The 19,321-nt window shown below is 35.1% G+C and overlaps 2 protein-coding genes across 2 annotated transcripts; one reads left to right on the top strand and one right to left on the bottom strand.

Annotated features, from left to right (window-relative positions):
* Positions 1 to 660: 660 nt before the first annotated feature.
* Positions 661 to 1,599, top strand: LOC119809861 (olfactory receptor 7G2-like). Its single transcript, XM_038323037.1, has one exon. The coding sequence runs from the start codon at positions 661 to 663 to the stop codon at positions 1,597 to 1,599; it is 939 nt and encodes a 312-aa protein (XP_038178965.1).
* A 16,488-nt stretch (positions 1,600 to 18,087) lies between these two features.
* Positions 18,088 to 19,041, bottom strand: LOC119809957 (olfactory receptor 7D4-like). The gene has a single exon (XM_038323201.1). The coding sequence runs from the start codon at positions 19,021 to 19,023 to the stop codon at positions 18,088 to 18,090; it is 936 nt and encodes a 311-aa protein (XP_038179129.1). The 5' UTR covers positions 19,024 to 19,041.
* Between the last annotated feature and the right edge of the window lie 280 nt (positions 19,042 to 19,321).

Below are 19,321 nucleotides of genomic sequence, written 5' to 3'. Positions count from 1 at the left end.
GAATAATGAGGCAATTTTTATTTATCCCCTTGAGATATGTGATTGGGTAACTCAGTGTGAGATGTAAGTTTAAAACATAATACTTGCACACTCAGAACCAGAAGCACTTGGACCGTTTAGTGAAGTTACTGAGGACAGATACTCAATTTCCATTATACAGGTTAGCTTCTGAAATTAAGACAAGTATCTTATGAAAATTTTATCCTGAGGTAACATGAGTAAGAAAGTAAATGAGAAAGAGTAAATATGAAAAGAGATCCTATTGATTTGTCTTTTCCCAATCAAGTAATCCCATAAAATAAATCCAACATTGATGAATATTTTATTTACCAAGTTCCATATTCTGAACAACCAGAGGTATGATTTTTATTCTTTCAAAACTATTTTCTTTCTCAACACATATTTCTCTTAATATATTACAGAATTTTCCTGATCTTTTTACACTATGGACAGAAGACTTTGGAGTACTTTAAACATTAAGACTAACTATTATATATGAGGTAGGTAAAAAGAGAGAATATAGGTTTCTATCAATAGAATATTATTATAGCCAGTGCTATTCTAAGGCTATTCTAACAGGTAGTTAAGTATTTCTGACACAGATGCTCTTGAATTCAATTTTCTTTTTACTTTATTCATTTCAAAGTTCCCACAAAAATAATGGAACTGAAAAACCAAACAGCACTTTCAGAATTCCATCTGCTTGGACTGACAGACAATCACAAACTTCTGCCCCTCATCTTCACCATGTTCCTCTTCATGTATCTGATCACAATTCTGGGAAACCTGCTTATCATCATGGCCATCAGCTCTGGCTCCCAACTGCACACTCCCATGTACCTTTTCCTCTCTATTCTGTCCATTAATGACATTTGTTATAGTACAGTCACAATCCCCAAAATGCTGGTGAACATCCAAGAACAGGACAACAGCATAAGTTACATAGAATGTCTCTCTCAAATATGCTTTGTTTCAATTTTTGGTGGAATGGAAAATTTTCTACTAGCAGTGATGGCCTATGACCACTATGTGGCCATTTGCAAACCCCTAAGGTACTCAGTCATCATGGACCCTTTTCACTGTGTCCTGATGGTTCTATTCTCCCTTTTCCTTAGCATTATGGATGCCCTGCTCCACAGTCTGATGGTCCTGCGGCTTTCCTTTTGCACAGACCTAGAAATCCCCCACTTTTTCTGTGAGCTTGCACAGATTATTAAGCTTGCCTGTTCTGATACATTTCTTAATAATTTCCTGATTTTTGCTGCAGCTCTTTTCTTTGGGGGTGGTCCTGTCTGTGGAATTATTTTTTCATATATTTACATCGTGTCCTCAGTCTTGAGAATGCCAACTTCTGCAGGAAAGCAGAGAGCCTTTTCCACTTGTGCATCGCATCTGTCTGTTGTTTCCTTGTTCTATGGGACAGGATTTGGTGTGTACATCAGTTCTGCAGTGACAGATTCTCTCAAAAACACAGCAGTGGCTTCCATGATGTATAGTGTAGTTCCTCCATTGCTGAACCCCTTTATCTATAGTCTACGAAACAGGGAAATGAAGAAAGCATTGGGCAAACTTTCTGGTAGAATCGTTTATCTTGTGTGATGTATCCTGTGGTATCCATGTGGCATTTTAAAGAAATTCAAATTAAGTATAAATCTAGTGAACAAAAGTTCTCCCCTTTCCTGTACCTAAAACAACTTCAATATGTGTTGATGACTTGGCATACTTCAACTCATGCTCAATTTTGTTTATGTTGTATGGTCTGGATTAAGCTCTATCTATATTACCTTAGTTCTTAGAGCAGTTACTTTACCCACAACACACAGAAAGACTACCTAAAATTATAGATGTTATTGTATTTTTTTCTCAAAAGTAGTTACAGTTGACAAACTAGACTTGGTATGAATACCACTGAAATAAAACTGCATTTATGTGGTAGTATAATTTTTTGGTGACCTAAGAATTTCAACTTATTACTCAGATTCCTATCAACTTGCTAGATATGTACTGAGAATCTATCTAATCTATCTATCTATCTATCTATCTATCTATCTATCTATCTATCTATCTATCTATCTATCTATCTATCTATCTATCTATCTATCTATCTATCTATCATCTATCTATCATATATATATATATATCATAGTAAGGATATCTATTATAATGTATCTTCATTAATAAAATTTGTTACATTAAAATATCAGTTAGTTCAGATTCATAAAGCTTTAAAATGAACAATGAAATTGGTTTCAGTCCAAGGTTATCAGTTGCTGCATTAGTGAATTAAAATATAACACTTCATTTTTTCAAGTATGTAGGAAGATTTATAACAAGATATAGGTAATTGTCATTTGATTATACAAAAAAAAATTTTCTTCCAGGAACTGGTTTTCTTCATAAATGCCATGGATTTAGGGAAAAGAACATAGATGTCAAATTAAATATGATGCCAAAGACATACCATTTCAGTTCTTTGCTATGCTACGTGAGAAAAGTCTTTTAAGTAACAAAGAGGATGTGCCCTAGGAATTGGAAAGTGATGAATTTATATGGGGATATTGGAATGTAAGAAATTAAGATGTTTTGCTCAAAGCCTATTATATGAGTATATAAAATCCTCAATTGAAATGAAATAATTTATTATAATCTTGTCATAGAAAATATATTAGAAACAGCTTTTATTATGCAAAATACTAATAAATTCCACTAAGAATAAGCAGGTAGAGTTTTAAATGATTGCATATTTATAATTTCTTCTTATATTCTTTACTGAATGTATTTTATATATTAATACTAATGTGTCTTTCATTCCTGATTTAACTGTATAAAAAGATAGGTGTGGGTATGAGGCTAAAAAAGAGAGATGGCCTAGAGAAGTAGACAAGATTGTCTTTATGTTAAAAGCTATTGAGAATAAACAGGGGTTCTGGAAATATTGACATATTTGTGGAATCTTTGGATGCCAAATTAAATATAAACAATGAGAAAGAATTGCCTCAAGTTAATGTCAATACAAAATATCTCTCCATTCCCCAACGAAAACTAACTTCTATTGTGACAGAACTCACAAAACTAAATACACAGAAAAAAACAAAGCTCAAATTCATAAATAGAATGTTTAAAAAAATAGTTGTCAGAAGGAATAAATAAGAGCTTTTCTTAATAAAAAAAGAGAAGAAGAAAAATATGTAATTATATTTTTCCAACATAATATTTTATTGATTATTTTGGAGTTCCATAAAATTAACCTCAGTCACACTCACTTCTCATTGTTCACTGCTGGAAGGTTTTGCGCAGGCTGCTGGGCAGTGGAATGCATTAATCATCTTACCATGTGCTACATTCTGTACGAGCAGTACCAGCGTGCTAGGCAAGATATACCTGATTAAGAAATAATGTCACTTCTCAGATGAATATGAGACTTTTCTACATTAGAGAATTTAATGACTGATAATGTAATCCTTATCTAAATCTCATGGATGTGAACATCATAAACCCTAGGTTAAAACCTGCTGCTGTTATTTTTAAATGCCCATGCTTATTGTCTTATACATATTTGTACTTTTATCCTTAGACCTGGGGTGCTCTCACCCATGGTCAAAGAAGTTCTTTTGATGTAGGATGCAGGCAGTAGTTGATGGAGAAATTCATTACTGCAAAAGTGCTGAGAATAAAAGATTGAGTTCTCATTCCTAAATGGAACACCTGTAGTAACCACGCCATCAAGGCTCAGTGAACATGGCAGAAGACAAGGAGGAAAGAATATCTAAGGCTGAATGAGGAGCATAGTGAAATGGTGTCTTCTGTAAATGGCATGCCTATGGAATTCATGAACACGCTATGACTGTGGCTACCTTCACAAGACCTGTACAAGCTCAAGGCTGTCAAACAATTGCACAGATCAAGTGCACAATCTCAAGATCAAACATCTTCCATAATATTTGTTTGGAGTGGGTAGTAGTTGGAGGAGTGAGAATCCTTCATTTTGGAGAATGTGGCACCAACTGGATTCAGTACATTCTCCAAAAAATATGTACATTAAATTGGAAAGAATTTTGTGGAAGAAAATGTGAGGAATGTTGGAGGGATAAATAGAGGTAGATATGATTTACTTCATTGTAACAATTTATAGAATTCTGAAAAATAAAAATTTGAACATTTAAATAGAAATAGAAAGAGAAATACATTGATAATTTATCTAGTTTTATTAAAAAACATACATAACAATAACATCATAACTATTTCTCGTCAAGATCCAGCTAAGCTATGTGTATGGATCCATTTTTTAATATTTTTCTACTAAATCAGCTCTTGATAATTTACATTTTTCCTCTAATATCACTTTTAGATATTTTTATATATCTATAAATGATATTTCCTAATATCATTCCAGTCTATATGTTTTTTCTCATCCTACTTTTGTTCAGAGTATTACTATTGGGAGGTTACACCATATTTTTATTTAAATCAACATAAAGCCTAAAAAGTAGCTTTTCTTTTTATTTCTACTTATTCAAATCCCATGCAATGTCCTGTAATTTACTTCTTTTGGAGGGAGTCAAAATGTACTGTACATTACTTAATGTAAATAATGACTTATGAACAAGCATTTGGGTGTTAATATCAAATATAAGCATCAAACTGTGCAGCTGTAGATAACAGAAACAACTCTTCAGGTTCTGAGTACAGTTCTTAATTTTAATCTGTTGTTTCTATACAATGTTTATTTTTTTCAGGAAATCATCTACTTTGAAAATAATGAGAAAACTTGTAGCTTTATTAAGGCGATAATTTCTAGCAACAAAGTAGATAATCATATTGATCTGAACAAATGCTTAAATGTATGAACATCAAGATCATAAGAAATAAAGTAATATGTTCACATTCTACTCCTGGACTACTGACTACAGATCTTTCAACCTAAGGGCACACACCAGAGACACACTTATGACAGCATCCGTGGGAGCTTATTCATCACCTCACCTTTGTAAACTAAGAGTGAATCACTTAGTGACACTAAGAGAAAATAAATGCATAATTTATAACCCTTGTGGAATAGCAAAATAAGTAATACGAATAATGATATAAGAGCTCTAATCTGTTTTGTAATAGAGCTGCATAAGCATCAGTGTTGGTGGTTGCAGGATCTTATTATGAATATTACATTTTGTTAATATATATTAATATCTACTTTTGTCAGAAACAAATAAGAAATCACGGTAGTATGAATGAGAATGACCCTTATAGGCTCATATGTTTTCCACAGTTGGAAGACCTGTATCCTGAAGATTAGAAGATGTAGCCTCATAAAAGGAAATGTTTCAGTGGAGGTAGAACTTGAGGTTTTAAAACATCCCACTATTCCCATTGTCTTTTTCTGTCTCTGCATTGTGGTTGCATTTTAATTGCAAATTCATTTCAGTGTCAAGATGTGAGTTCTCAGCTAGCACACCATCACTTTATTAGCTGCCTGCTGTCATCCTCTCCAACATCATGGCCATAGATTCTAATAACACTCTGAATCTTTATGCCCTAAATTCAATGCTTTCTTATACAACTTGTTTTGACCATGATGCTTTATCACAGCAAAAGAAAAAAAGTTAGCTAAGACATGAGCAAAAAACTACAGGAAAAAGGAAATGCAGTATTTTATTTAAAGGGAGTTTTGCGGGTAACTTCTGCTGCAGAGAATAGAATGCCTTCTGATTGGGGTCTCCACCACTTTCTCTCAGATAGGTGCAAATAAGCAAAATCCCTCCAAAAAGGGTGCATGGGTTTGCTGAAAATAGTGGAACAGTGAATTAATTATGCCATATAGTTTTCAGTATTTTGCAACAGTGGTTCCCACATTTACATTTGTGGGCTATCTTCGGCATCAGAGGATATTTTTTAAATTCTGGTTTTGTATTGGTTGAGTAATCTTTGTTTTTGCACATTTTTTTTTATTTTTTATTCTTTTTGCTTTATAAATAATACCATTCAAAATTTCCACCTCCTCCTCTCCTTCCATTTCTCTCCCACTCCCCCACTTACCCTCCCTCCTCCCCTCCAGTCATAAGAGAGGGCAGGGTACCCTGCCCTGTGGAAAGTCCAAGGCCCTCCCCACTCCATCCAGGCCTAGGAAGGTATGCATCCAAACAGACTAGGATCTCAAAAAGCCAGTACATGCAGTAGAATCAAATCCCAGTGCCATTGTCATTGGTTCTCAGTCAGCCCCCATTGTCAGCCACATTCAGAGTCTGGTTTGATCACATGTTCATTCAGTCCCAGTCCAGCTGGCCTTGGTGAGCTCCCCTTAGATCAGTCACACTGTCTCAGTGGTTGGATGAACCCCTGCTGTCCTGACTTCCTTGCTCATCTTCTCCCTCTTTCTGCTCTTCAACTGGATCTTGGGAGCTCAGTTCAGTTCTCCAATGTGGGTCTCTGTTTCTTTCTGCATCCATCGCCGGACGAAGGTTCTATGGTGATATTCAAGATATTCATCAGTGTGGCTATGGAAGAAGACCAGTTCAGGCATCCTCTTCTCTACTGACCAAGGACTTAGCTGGGGACATCCCTTTGGACACCTGGGAACCCCTCTAGAGCCAAGTTTTGCCAACCCTAAATGGTCCCTTAATTAAGATCTTCTTTCCTGCTCCCATACTGCCCATTCTCCATCTCAAACATCCCACTCCTCCAAGCTCTCCCCAATCCTCCCCTTGTCCCTTCTCTCTCCACCTCTCCCCCTCTCCCCGAGGTGAATCTAAGGCACTATCTGAGAACCATTCTTCTATTAATACATTCTTTAAGATATTTACAGTTCCTGTAGAACTTACCTATATTTCTGCAATGTACATTCATCATATTGACCCTGGAAGCACACCACCCATTTTATCTGAAACCCTTACTCCTTAACACATCTTTATTCCAACATCACACATTTTAAATTTTTATTATCTTTATTATCTTTAAACAATTGAGTCCATAGTGCTGTTCATAATAACATATGTTTGTGGATATTTACTGGAGCTCCACAAACTTACCAGTGGCCATCCTCACAAAGTAAAGTGACTTTCCCTCACTCAGAAGTCATAGATTTCCATTAATTCATAGGGAAGTTTGCACTTCTCAGCACTCCTCTCTGTCATATGGCTCTAATATTATTTCATCCAATCTTCCACTATTTTCTATTAATCACAAAGAATAGACAATGATACACATGAAATGTGTCCATCTAAGTGAACTCAATCCATTATTCATACATTTCCAACAGTTATGTCTCTGCATTCATCACTACCTTCTTAAGTGAAATTCATTTTTATTAAAAATGAGAAAATACATCTATAGGGATATAAATACAAATATTAAGAATGAAGTTTAACCACATGTTTATTTCATAAAATGATGACAATGTCCTTATATTCCTGTCTAAAATCTCTATAGGCTAGATATTTTCCATGTCCACAACCACCAACATGATCTGATAGAAGCTTCTCACAAGTGAGAAAAAGTGAAGAGGAAATATTTAAGATGTTCAACATTCTGAATAATTGGGGAATGAGATAAAAAAACTATTTTGAGATTTCTCTTTACAATAGTTCAAAATGACCAAGATGAACAAAACAAATGACAACATATTCTGGTAAGGATACTATGATAAGCTCTGTGAAGCTCTCAAAAGAGCAGAAGTATGTTGATCATATGATCCAGCTACACCACTGCTTAGCATGTGCCTTTGCCAGCAATATTTCTTTAGACATGTTAAGCCATTGTTACTATATTATATTTGAAGTTATTCTTTAGTGACAGGCTCTTGAGAGGGAGGGCCAGGGCATTAAAAATAAAGAAATAGGTAAGTAGCAGATCAAGAGATCTTGCATGAGATTATGTCTCTGTATGCAACTTTATTAAAAATTATATCTTACATATGTTTTTCAGAGGGAATATGGGGAAGAATCAACAGAAAGCTTTCATATAATGGGATGAAGTTTGCAGGTGGCTAATAAGACATTATTGCACAAAATGAACACGATATCATTTTTAAGATTTTAATGATTTTATTATTTTATTTTATTTTAAAATTGATTTTATTGAGCTATACATTTTTCTATACTCCCCTTCCTCCCCTTACCTCCTTCTCTCTTCTCCCATGGTCCCCATGCTCCCAATTTACACAGAAATCTTGTCTTTTTTTAAATTTCCCATGTAGATTAGATCCATGTATGTCTCTCTTAGGGTCCTCATTGTTGTCTATGGGTTCTCAGGAATTGTAAATTGTGGGCTGTGGGATTAGGTTGTTTTCAGGTTATGGAAACAATGCTGCTATGATTGAACATTCTTTGGATATATACCCAAAAGTAGCACTTTGGGGTCTTAAGGTAGGTTGTTTATTAATTTTCTGAGAAATCGCCATACTGATATCCAGGAGCTTTACCAATTTGCACTCCTACCACAATGGTGGAGTGTTTCCTTTACACCACATCCTCTACAGCAGAAGTTTTCAACAGTGTTTTTTATCTTGGCCATTCTTACAGGTTTGATATGGAATCTCAGAGTTGTTTTGATTTGCATTTCTCTAATGGCTAAGAATGTTGAGTATTTCCTTATGTGTCTTTCAGCCATTTTAGATTTCTCTGCTGAGAGTTCTCTGTTTAGGTCTGTATCCCATTTTTTTCATTGGATTATTTGTTCTTTTGATGACCAATTTCTTGGGTTCTTTGTATATTTTGGACATTAGCCCTCTGTCTGATGTGGGGTTGGTGAAGATCTTTTCCCACTCTAGGCTGCCATTTTGTAGGGTTTACCATGCCCTTTGCTTTACAGAAGCTTCTCAGTTTCAGGAGGTACCATTTATTAATTGTTTCTATCAGTGTCTGTGATATTAGAGCTGTATATTCCCAAAGCGTGCTCAAGCATCTCTTATGGCTAAGGAAGTTGAGAATTTCATTAAGTGTCTTTCAGCCATTTTAGATTCATCTGTTATAATTTATCTGTTTTGGTCTGTACCCTAATTTTTATTTGATTATTTGTTCTTTTGATGAATATTTTCTTGAGTTCTTTCTATATTTTGGAAATCAGGCCTAAGTTTGATGTGGGGTGGGTAAAGATCTTTTCCTATTCTTTAGGATGCTGTATTTTCTTGTTAACCATGACCTTTAATTATTCACAGAACTTGAAAAAATACTCAACTTTATAAGGAAAAGCAAAATACTCAGGATATCAAAAACAATCCTGTACAATAAAGGAACTTCTAGAGATATCACAATCCCTGACTTCAAACTCTATTACTAAGGTACTGAAAACAGCCTGATACTGGCATAAAAACAGACTGGAGGACCAGTGGACTGACTTGAATCAAAAGCACAGATATCAAACCACAAACCTATAAATATCTGATTTTTTTACAAAGATGCAAAAAATATAAAATCAAAAAAGAAAGCATATTTAGTAGATGGTGCTGGCATAACTGGATATCAACACGTAGGAGAAAGAAAACAGATCCATAACTATTGAACTATTGCCATGCATAAACTCAAGTACTTTATGATTTAGTTTGAAATATATTGTTTCAATATAAATTCATGTTTTAGAAATTAGCTATTTTAACCTAAATAAAGATGATAAATAATAGAATATTCTATTTATAACATTAGCTAGGTCATGTAAATTGTTCACCTTCCTGAATTGGGATGGCATAGTTTATAATGTGAATATAATGGACTGAATCTCTGAGTTGCAAAGCAACCAATGGAATGTCTTCCTTTATAAAAGTTGCCAAGGTCATGGTATCTCTTCATAGCAAGGGAAACCCTAAGACAGATATATATTTAAGTTATATAAAGTATGATTATATAATAAATGAGATTGCACCTACATTTTGGATTATCAGATAAAGTCTTTATATTCAGATTTATTTAAGGCCGAAGGAAGTTTTCTTTTTCACTTTACAACATTTCTCCTTGTGATATGGCTGAATGCTGGGCAGCATCTGTTGTCTATGAGCCTGCTTACCTGCATCTTATTCATACTCTAGAAGCCGCACTATATGCAACTGTTATATTTTGATATGTTTGCCATTCTCAGAAATACACTATGCTTAGTTTCCTCTCACAGCTATTTGTTGCCTCTTTCTGAATGATTTATCAAAATCTTCTTCCAAAAATGGCAAAAATCTACATGAGTGCAAATTCTCTCTATTCAATAAATAATGAAACAAGAAAAAAAATTCACAAGGACCATATGCTGGATGAAGAGTTACAGTTTTGCAAGGGAACAGTAAATGCTTTCTAATAAATTATTCAATTCAAAATTGTTAGTATTATTCACATATTCATTTGAGCAACAGTGAATGGACACACTGGAATACAGTCTGAGATGTTAGGGTATAAGAAGGCTTGACTAAACTCATTGGAAGAATAGTTTGTTCTGAGCTTTAACATGTGATTTTTCAATGTAAGCTAAGTAAGCCACAATGATTCATTATTCTCCCACTATCCTTTTACCTTTAATGATCATATTTTGTGGTCAGCATTTGCATCTTAACATTCCTTTGTGTCTAGTGCTTTCTCTTGTCTATTTTGTGTTTTCTCACATTGTTTACAATCACAGAAAATATTTTTATTATTTTTACACTGAATAACAGCCTGAATTTAAGATGTCATTTTATCATATTTTCTTTGTTGATAATTGAAGTTAATAAGGTGTGCAGTAAAAATTCCCTGCTTAAAGAAAATGGACATCATTGTAGTAGAAGGACTAGTATCTTGGGGTTTGAAGTAGATCAATTTGGATTATGGGAAACTGACTGGACATCATACTTTAGTAGTAGTAAGAATACCCATTATATAAAATGTTATCATCAATAACATTTTATTTATTAGAAAATATTAGGAGTTTCACTAGCCAGGCAGCAGAAAAGCGAGTGACTACACAGAGCAGACCAAAAAGGGAATTCTATAGCACAGTCTGTGACTGCACAGAATGGACCATGAGAGCAGACCAAGAGAGGAATGCTGAAGCACAGGCTGTAACTGCACAGAGCAGAGCAAAAATGTCGGCTAAGAGAGACTTCTGTGGTACCCTGAGATACAGACAGTTACAGCAAGGATTAGACCAAGAGGCAAAGACTCTGCCTCTTCAACTGAAGGAAGAAATGGGTAGGCACCAATGCAAGAATTCATTCAACAATGCGAAACGCAGCATGATAATACCAGAATCCAGTGTTCAAACAATAGGAAGACTTGATTTTCCTGACACAGAAGAATCAGAAGAACATGATTTTAAATATTACTTTATTAGGGTGATAGAGACCCTTAAAGAGTAAATGAAACATTCACTTAAAGAAAGGGAGAAAAAGACAAACAAAAAATTGACATAAATCCATAGATCTCTTAAAGAAACCCAAGAAAACCAAGAGAAAAGAATCAAAAAGGTGAAGAAAACAGTTCAAACAGTTCAAGAATTGAAAACTGGAATAAAGAAAATAAAGAAAACACAAACTGAGTGTTAAGTTGGAAGCGTAGACCCCAACCCCTTGCATCTATCACAGCCCTCAGACTGTTGTATTGCAGGCCAGGTCCTGATCCCTTTCTGGGGGGTCAGGTCACAGAGTATTTAAGTGAACTCCCAAAAGAGGAACAGGTGGTCCCTTTCCTTTCCTCCTGGTGGTCGCATTCGTGGCCTCCCAGTTCCCTCTTGGGGCCACCTGAGAGCACAGGATTCCCATTAAACCTGGATGGTTTTTAATTTGGCTTGTTTTGATTTGGCTTGATTGGGAATTTGTGTTGGCAGAGAGCTCATGTTAGGAAACATTCTTAACACTGAGGGAATTGTGGAAATGAAAAACTGTAAATATGCAAAAACTACAGATGCAAACATAATCAACAGAATATAACAGATGGTAGAAAGAATCTCAAGTGTTGAAGAAACTATAAAATTAGATTCATTGTTCAGAGAAAATGTTAAATCCAACAAATTCTTAACACAAAACATCCAGGAAATCTGGGACACCATGGAAAGAGCAAACCTAAGAATAATTGGGATAGAAGAAAAAGAACTCTAACTCAAAAGCACAGAAAATATATTCAACAAAATCGTAGATAAAATCTTTCACACCCTAAAAGAGGATATGCCTGTTAGGGTACAAGAAGCTTACCGAACACCAAATAGACTAGACAAAAACAAAAGACAAAAACATTCCTTGCCATCTAATAATCAAAATGCAAAACATACTAAATAAAGAATCAATATTAAGAGCTGCAAAGAAAGAAGGTCAAGTAACTTACAAAGGTAGACCAATAAGAATTACGCCAGACATCTCAATGGAAATGGCAAAAGCCAGAAGATCATAGACAGATGTATTGCAGGCACTAAGAGACCATGGATGCAAGCTCCAACTACCATACCAGCAAAGCTTTTAATCTACATCGATATAGAAAATAAGATATTTCCTACAATAACCAGATTTAAATAATAACTATCCACAAATCCAGCCTTACAAAAAAATACTAGAAGGAAAATTTCATTCCAAGAAAGCTAACTGTACAAATAAAAATACAACAGCAGATAACCTAAATCAGTAAACCCCAAATAAGAAAAACACACAAACACTACCACTGAATATTAGCAGATATTAAAAATCACTGGTCATCAATGTGTCTTAATATCATTGAACTGAATACACCTATAAAAAGACACAGGCTAACAGAGCAGATACAAATGCAGGATCCATCCTTCTGTTGTATACAGGAAATACACCTCAACCTCAAAGACAGACATCACCTCTGATTAAAGGATTGCAAAAAAGTTTTTCGAGTGAAATGGACCTAAAAAACAATACTAATATCTAACAAAATAGATTTTAAACTAAAATCAATCAATCCAAAATGATGGAGAAGGACATTTCATACTCATTACAGGAAAAAAAAAACATCAAGATGAAGTCTCAATCCTGAACATCTATGACCCAAATACAAGAGCAACCATATAAGTAAAAGAAACATTACTAATGCTTAAATCATACTTCAAAACCCACACACTAATAGTAAGAGACTTCAAAAACCCACCTTCCCCAATGGACATGGCAACCATAAAGACACTTGACAGAGAAATAATAGAACTAACAGATGTAATAATTCAAATGGACTTAACAGACATCTACAGAACATTCCACCCAAATACAAAAGAATATAACTCCTTCTCAGAAGCTAACAGAACCGTCTCTAAAACTCACCACATACTCTGTAACAAAGCAAACCTCCACAGATACAAACAAAGTGTAATAACACCCTGTACCTTATATTGGATCACCATGGTTTAAAGTTAGAATTCAACAACAACATTAATTGCAGAAATCTTACAAACACATGGAAATTGAACAGTGTTCACTTGAATCACCTGTGGGTCAAGGAAGAAATAAGAAATTAAAGACTTCCTAGAATTCAATGAAAATAAAGGAACAACATACCTAAACCTATGGGAGAAAAGTTCATAGCACTAAGTGCCTACGTAAAGAAAGTGGAGAAATCTCACACTAGCAATTTAATTTCAGCACACCTGAAAGCTATAGAACAAAAAGAAGCAGACTTATCAAGGAGGAGTGGGAGTCAGGAAATAATCATATTGGGTATTGAAATCAATAAAGTAGAAACCAATGAAACAACACAAAGAATCAATGAAATAAAAAGCTGATTCTTTGTTAAAATCAACAACATAGACTAATCCTTATCCAAACTAATCAAAAGTCAGAGAAAGTGCAACACCATATTAACAAAATCAGAAATGTAAAGAGGGATATAACAACAGTCACCAAGGAAATCCACAGAATCATTAGGTCATATTACAAAAACCTGTTATCCAGAAAACTAGAAAATGAAAAAAATGGACAATTTTCTGAATAGGCACTACATACAAATTAAATCAAGATGATGTGATATATATATATATATATATATATATATATGTATATATATATAATTGTTTTTATTAAGCTATATATCTTTTCACCTTCCCTTCCTTCCTCTTCCCTCCTGTCCTACTGTTTCCCATGGTCCTCATGCTCCCAATGTACTCAGAAGATTTTGTCTTTTCCTACTTCCAATGTAGAGTAGATGTAGAAGGAATGGCGGGCTGTGTCCTGCCACCCGGCTAGCTTTACCCAAAATAATTACACAGAAACTGTATTTTTTTAAACACTGCCTGGCCCATTAGTTTCAGCCTCTTATTGGCTGATTCTCACATCTTCCTTTAACCCATATTTAGTAATCCATGTAGCACCACGAGGTGGTCGCTTACCAGGAGAAATCTTAACCTGCGTCCATCTCAGAGAGGAGAGGTGTGGTGACTGCCTATGGTAACTGCCTGAAGCGTCTGCCCACTGCCTTCTTCCCATAATTCTGTTCTGTCTACTCTGTCTACCTAATTTTCTGTCCTATTAAAGGGGCCAAGGCAGTTTCTTTATTAACCAATGAAAGTAACACATAGACACTCCTTCATCAAGTAGATCCATGTATGTCACTCTTAGGGTCCTAATTATTGTCTAAGTTCTCTGGGATTGTGAATTGTGGGTGGTTTTCTTTGCTTTATGTCTAAAAGCCACATATGAGTGAATACATATGGTATTTGTTATTATGGGTTTGGGTTACCTTATACAATATGATATTTTAAAGATCCATTCATTAGCCTGCACATTTAAATTTTATTATTTTTTTTCTGCTCTGTAGTACTCCATTGTGTAAATGCATCACATTATCCTTAACCATTCTTCACTCTGGGGCATTTAGGTTGTTTCCAGGTTATAAAAACAATGCTGTTATGAACATAGTTGAGCACATGTCCTTGTGGTATAATTGAGCACCCTTTGGGTATATACCCAAATGTGGTATTGCTAGGTATTGAAGTAGGCTGTTTCCTAATTTTCTGAGAAATTGTCATACTGAAATCCAAAGCAGCTGTACCAGTTTGTACTAACAGCAGAAATGGAGGAGTGTTGCCTTTACCCCACATGCTCTCAAGCATAAGTTGCCATGTTTTTGATCTTGTCCATTGTTACAGGTGTAAGATGGAATCTCAGAGTTGTTTTGATTTACATTCTTCTAATGACTAATCATGTTGAGTATTTCTTTAAGTTTTTTCATCCATTTTAGATTCATCTGTTGATAGTTCTCTGTTTGGGCCTGTACACCATTTTTTATTGAATTATTTGTTTTTTACTGACCAATTTCTTGAGTTCTTTGTATATTTTGGAGATCAGCCCTCCATTTGATGTGGAGTTGGTGAAGATCTTTTTTCCATTCTGTAGGCTGTCATTTTGTCTTGTTTCCCATGTCCTTTGCTTTACAGGAGCTTCTCAGTTTCAGTAGGTCCCAATTATAAATTGTTTATATGAGTGACTGTGCTACTAGGGTTATATTTAGGAAGTGGTCTCCTGTCATAGTGCTTTCAAATGTATGTCCTACTTTCTCCTTTATGAGGGTCAGTGTGGTTGGTTTTATGATGGGGTCTTTGATCCATTGGAACTTGAGTTTTGTGCACATCAGTAGATATGGATCTGTATTCATTCTTCTACATGTTGATATCCAGTTATGCCTGAACTATCTGTTGAATGTGTTTTCTTTTTTTCTATTTTATATTCATTGCTTCATTGTCAAAAATTAGGTGTTCATTGGTCTATGAATTGATATCTGGGTCTTTGATTCAGTTCCATTGGTCGTCCTTTCTGTTTTATGTTAATTCCAGCAGTTTTCAGTACTGTAGATCAGTCATTGTTTGATATGGGGTTGGTAAAGATCTTTTCCCATTCTGTAAGCTACCTTTTGGTCTTATTGACTGTGTCTTTTGCTTTGCAGAAGCTTCTCAGTTTCAAAAGATCCCATTTATTTATTGTTGTTCTCAGTGTCTGTGCTACTGGTATTACATATGGGAAGTGGTCTCCTGTGTTCATGTATTGAGGGATACTTCTCTATTTGTCTTTTATCAGGTTCAGTGTGGTCAGATTTATATTGAGGTCTTTAATCCATTTGGTCTTGAATTTTGTGTGTGGGGATAGATATGGATCTATTTGCATTCTTCTACATGTTGGCATGTAATAATTCTAGAACCATTTGTTGAAGATGCTTTCTTTTTTCCATTGTATAATTTTAGCTTCTTTGTAAAATTTCAGGTGTTAATAGGTGTGTAGATTAATATCTGGGTCTTCTATTTGAATCCATCAGTCAACAGCCTGTTTTATGTCAATACCAAACTACTTTCATTGCTGTAGTTCTATAATAGAGCTTGATATCAGGGATGGTAATGTCTCCAGAAATTACTTTATTGTATAGATTGTTTTTGCTGTCCTGGGCTTTTTTATTGTCCATATGAAGTTGAATATTGTTCTTTAGAGGTCTGTGAAGAAATGTGTTGATATTTTGATGGGTATTGCATTGAATTTGTAGATTACTTTTGGTAGGACTGCCATTTTTGTTCTGTTGATCCTACCTATCCAAGAGCATGGGAGATAATTCTATTTTCTGGTGTCTTCTTCAATTTTCTTTCTTCAAAGACTTAAAAGTACCAGTGCTTTTGCATAGAATAAAATTGAAACCTCTTATGAAGAAATAAAAATAATTGAATGTTCAATATTTGTATGTTCATGTTTTACTGTATATATTTATGAACTTATTAAACAAATAGAAATTATGTATAATGTATAAACATTAAAATGTCCTCATCATCAACATTCCAATTCTCTGCATCTGAGGACCTCTATGGAAATCACTTCCCAGTGCCTCAGAACATCCACAGGTTAAAGGCCACATCTTTTGATATAACCTTAACATCTCAGGATTCTTATGGCATTCACCTATAACATCTCAGGTACTGGGGCACAAATGCTTCTCTGGTCAGAGGCTGTATTTCCAGCAATTTAGGCATCTAACCTTTAGTTTCTCAGAACCTGAGTAAAACTTGCTACCCAGTTTGCAGATTTTATTGCATATTTTCTGGAACCCTAACACTTAGTGTCTTAGGACTCTTGCAGAGTACCATTCCCAGACCTATGACTTACTCAAGAACACTAATCTTACTGTAATATAACCTGTGAGTAATTCCTACTTGCCTCTGACATGGCCAATCTTGTTCAAAACTGTAGCCTCTGCTGTCTCCATATCTTCCAGGAGCTTATCTCTTCCTTAGGAGAGAGGCTATCAATTCTGAATCCCAACTTCTCATATCTAAGCATCTTCCTGGGGTAGCAATCTGTTCCTCAAGTCTAACAATATGTCACATCAACCAGGCAAGCTACCCCTCTCAGAGTGCCTTCTAATAATATCAGTAGTAATATTTTATCTAGCCAAACTGCAACCACTTCAGCTATTGCACACAAAAGTCAGTGCTGAATATTACTGAGACTGAACTTCAAGTATCATTAAGCTGATCAGATCAATTGGAATAACATCAAGTAATGAATCAAACACACTCAAAAACTCATACCAAAAGCCATAAACAATGGAAAATGTGCAAGTTCTGATATAAAAATACAGAAAATAAAGTCTCAAGATAAACATATCACCTCTGAAAAGTAGCAATAACATAATAATGATTTCCAATGAGACAACTTAGGTGAAATTCAAAGAATTCAAAATTATAAATATTTTCAAAGATATAAACATGATACTTAGTGAATTCCAAGGTAATTTTTATTGTAGTCCTCCCTTCCTTCCTCCAGTGTGGGTGTGCATGTATGTGTGATGGCAAAAGTGTGCAGATCACAGAATAACTTGGGGTAGTCTGAACTATTCACTTATGTAGGTCCTAGGTATTGAACTCAGGTTTTTGAGCAATCCTAATTTCTCAATTTAAAATCAATGAGAATTTTTAAAACAAAACCAAAATGAAACAAACAAAAAACTATACAACCTTTAACCAAGTTAATAATATTGAAGACCTTCTATTAAAGATTAATGAGTATGGAAGTAACTGAGGGAAACACACATGAATCAAAAAATAAATGGTGCTTTGTGAACATGAAATAAAATAAAAAGAATTTTTAGCATATAAATAGGATATTAAAATCAACAATATTTGTCTCAGAACCTACAATGCTTACATATTTATTTGGTCATTGATTCATTAGGGACAAGAACCTGCTCTAAGGAGTCTTACCAGAGCCCCCATCACATCTTTGTTCCTCAGGCTGTAGATGAAGGGGTTGAGCATGGGGGTGACCACAGTGTACATTACTGAGGCTACAGTGCTTCCTTGAGAAGAATGGGTCCCAGCAGAACTGAGGTAAACCCCAAGTGCTGTTCCATAAAATAAGCACACCACACAGAGGTGAGACCCACAGGCTGAAAAGGCTTTAGACTTGCTTATTGCAGAAGACATCTTCAATAAAGCAGAGACAATGTGAGAATAAGAGAAGATGATGCCAGTGACAGGAAACACGCAGAATAAGGCAGTAGCTATATACAACAAGATATTATTAATGAGAGTATCAGAGCTTGCTACCCTAAGAACCTGAGCTAATTCACAGAAGAAATGTGGAATTTCTGTGCCCATGGAAAAGGTCAGTTGTTTCATTAATAGGCTATGAAGCATGGAAACTGGTAAAATGATGATCCAGCACATCAGAACAAGGAAGCCACAGAACTGAGGGTTCATGATGACTGTGTAGTTTAAGGGGTGACAGATGGCCACAAATCGGTCAAAGGCCATTACAGTCAGTGGGAAATTATCCATTCCTGCAAAAACCATAAAAAAATATACTTGAGTGAGGCACTGTATGTAGCTGATATTTCTGTTCTTTGTTTGGATGTTCACCAGCATCTTTGGGATAGTGGTAGAGGTAAAACAGATGTCAACAAAGGATAGGTTGGTAAGGAAGAAATACATGGGAGTGTAGAGGTGGGAGTCAGAGCTGACAGCCAGAATGATGAGCAGGTTCCCAAGCACTGTGACCAGATACATAAACAAAAAGATGCCAAAGAGAATAGGCTGAAATTTAGGATCACCTGAGAGGCCCAGTAGGAGGAATTGTGATACATCTGTGTGGTTTTCTTTTCCCATTCCTGAGGGTTTTCTCTTTGACAAACAAGCAATTGTTCAGAAATCATCCACATTGCCATCAGTCCCACATGACTTTACTCTCTCATCTTTGGATGGTTGTTCTTAACTCTTTGGATGGTTGTTCTTAACCCTTCAGGATCCTTCCCATCACCATGATGTTCTTAGTCAATAATAATCTCATTTCACTTTAAATGTTTATAATGCTTCAAGATTTTAGTTTATCAGAAAACTTTCATTATTTAAGCACTCAATTATTTAAATTCTCTCTTAGTTTATCAATATGTATTAACTATAGAAT

Source organism: Arvicola amphibius, chromosome 3, assembly GCF_903992535.2.
Source record: "Arvicola amphibius chromosome 3, mArvAmp1.2, whole genome shotgun sequence".
NCBI lineage: Eukaryota > Metazoa > Chordata > Mammalia > Rodentia > Cricetidae > Arvicola > Arvicola amphibius.
This window is presented reverse-complemented; position numbering and strand designations above follow the sequence as displayed.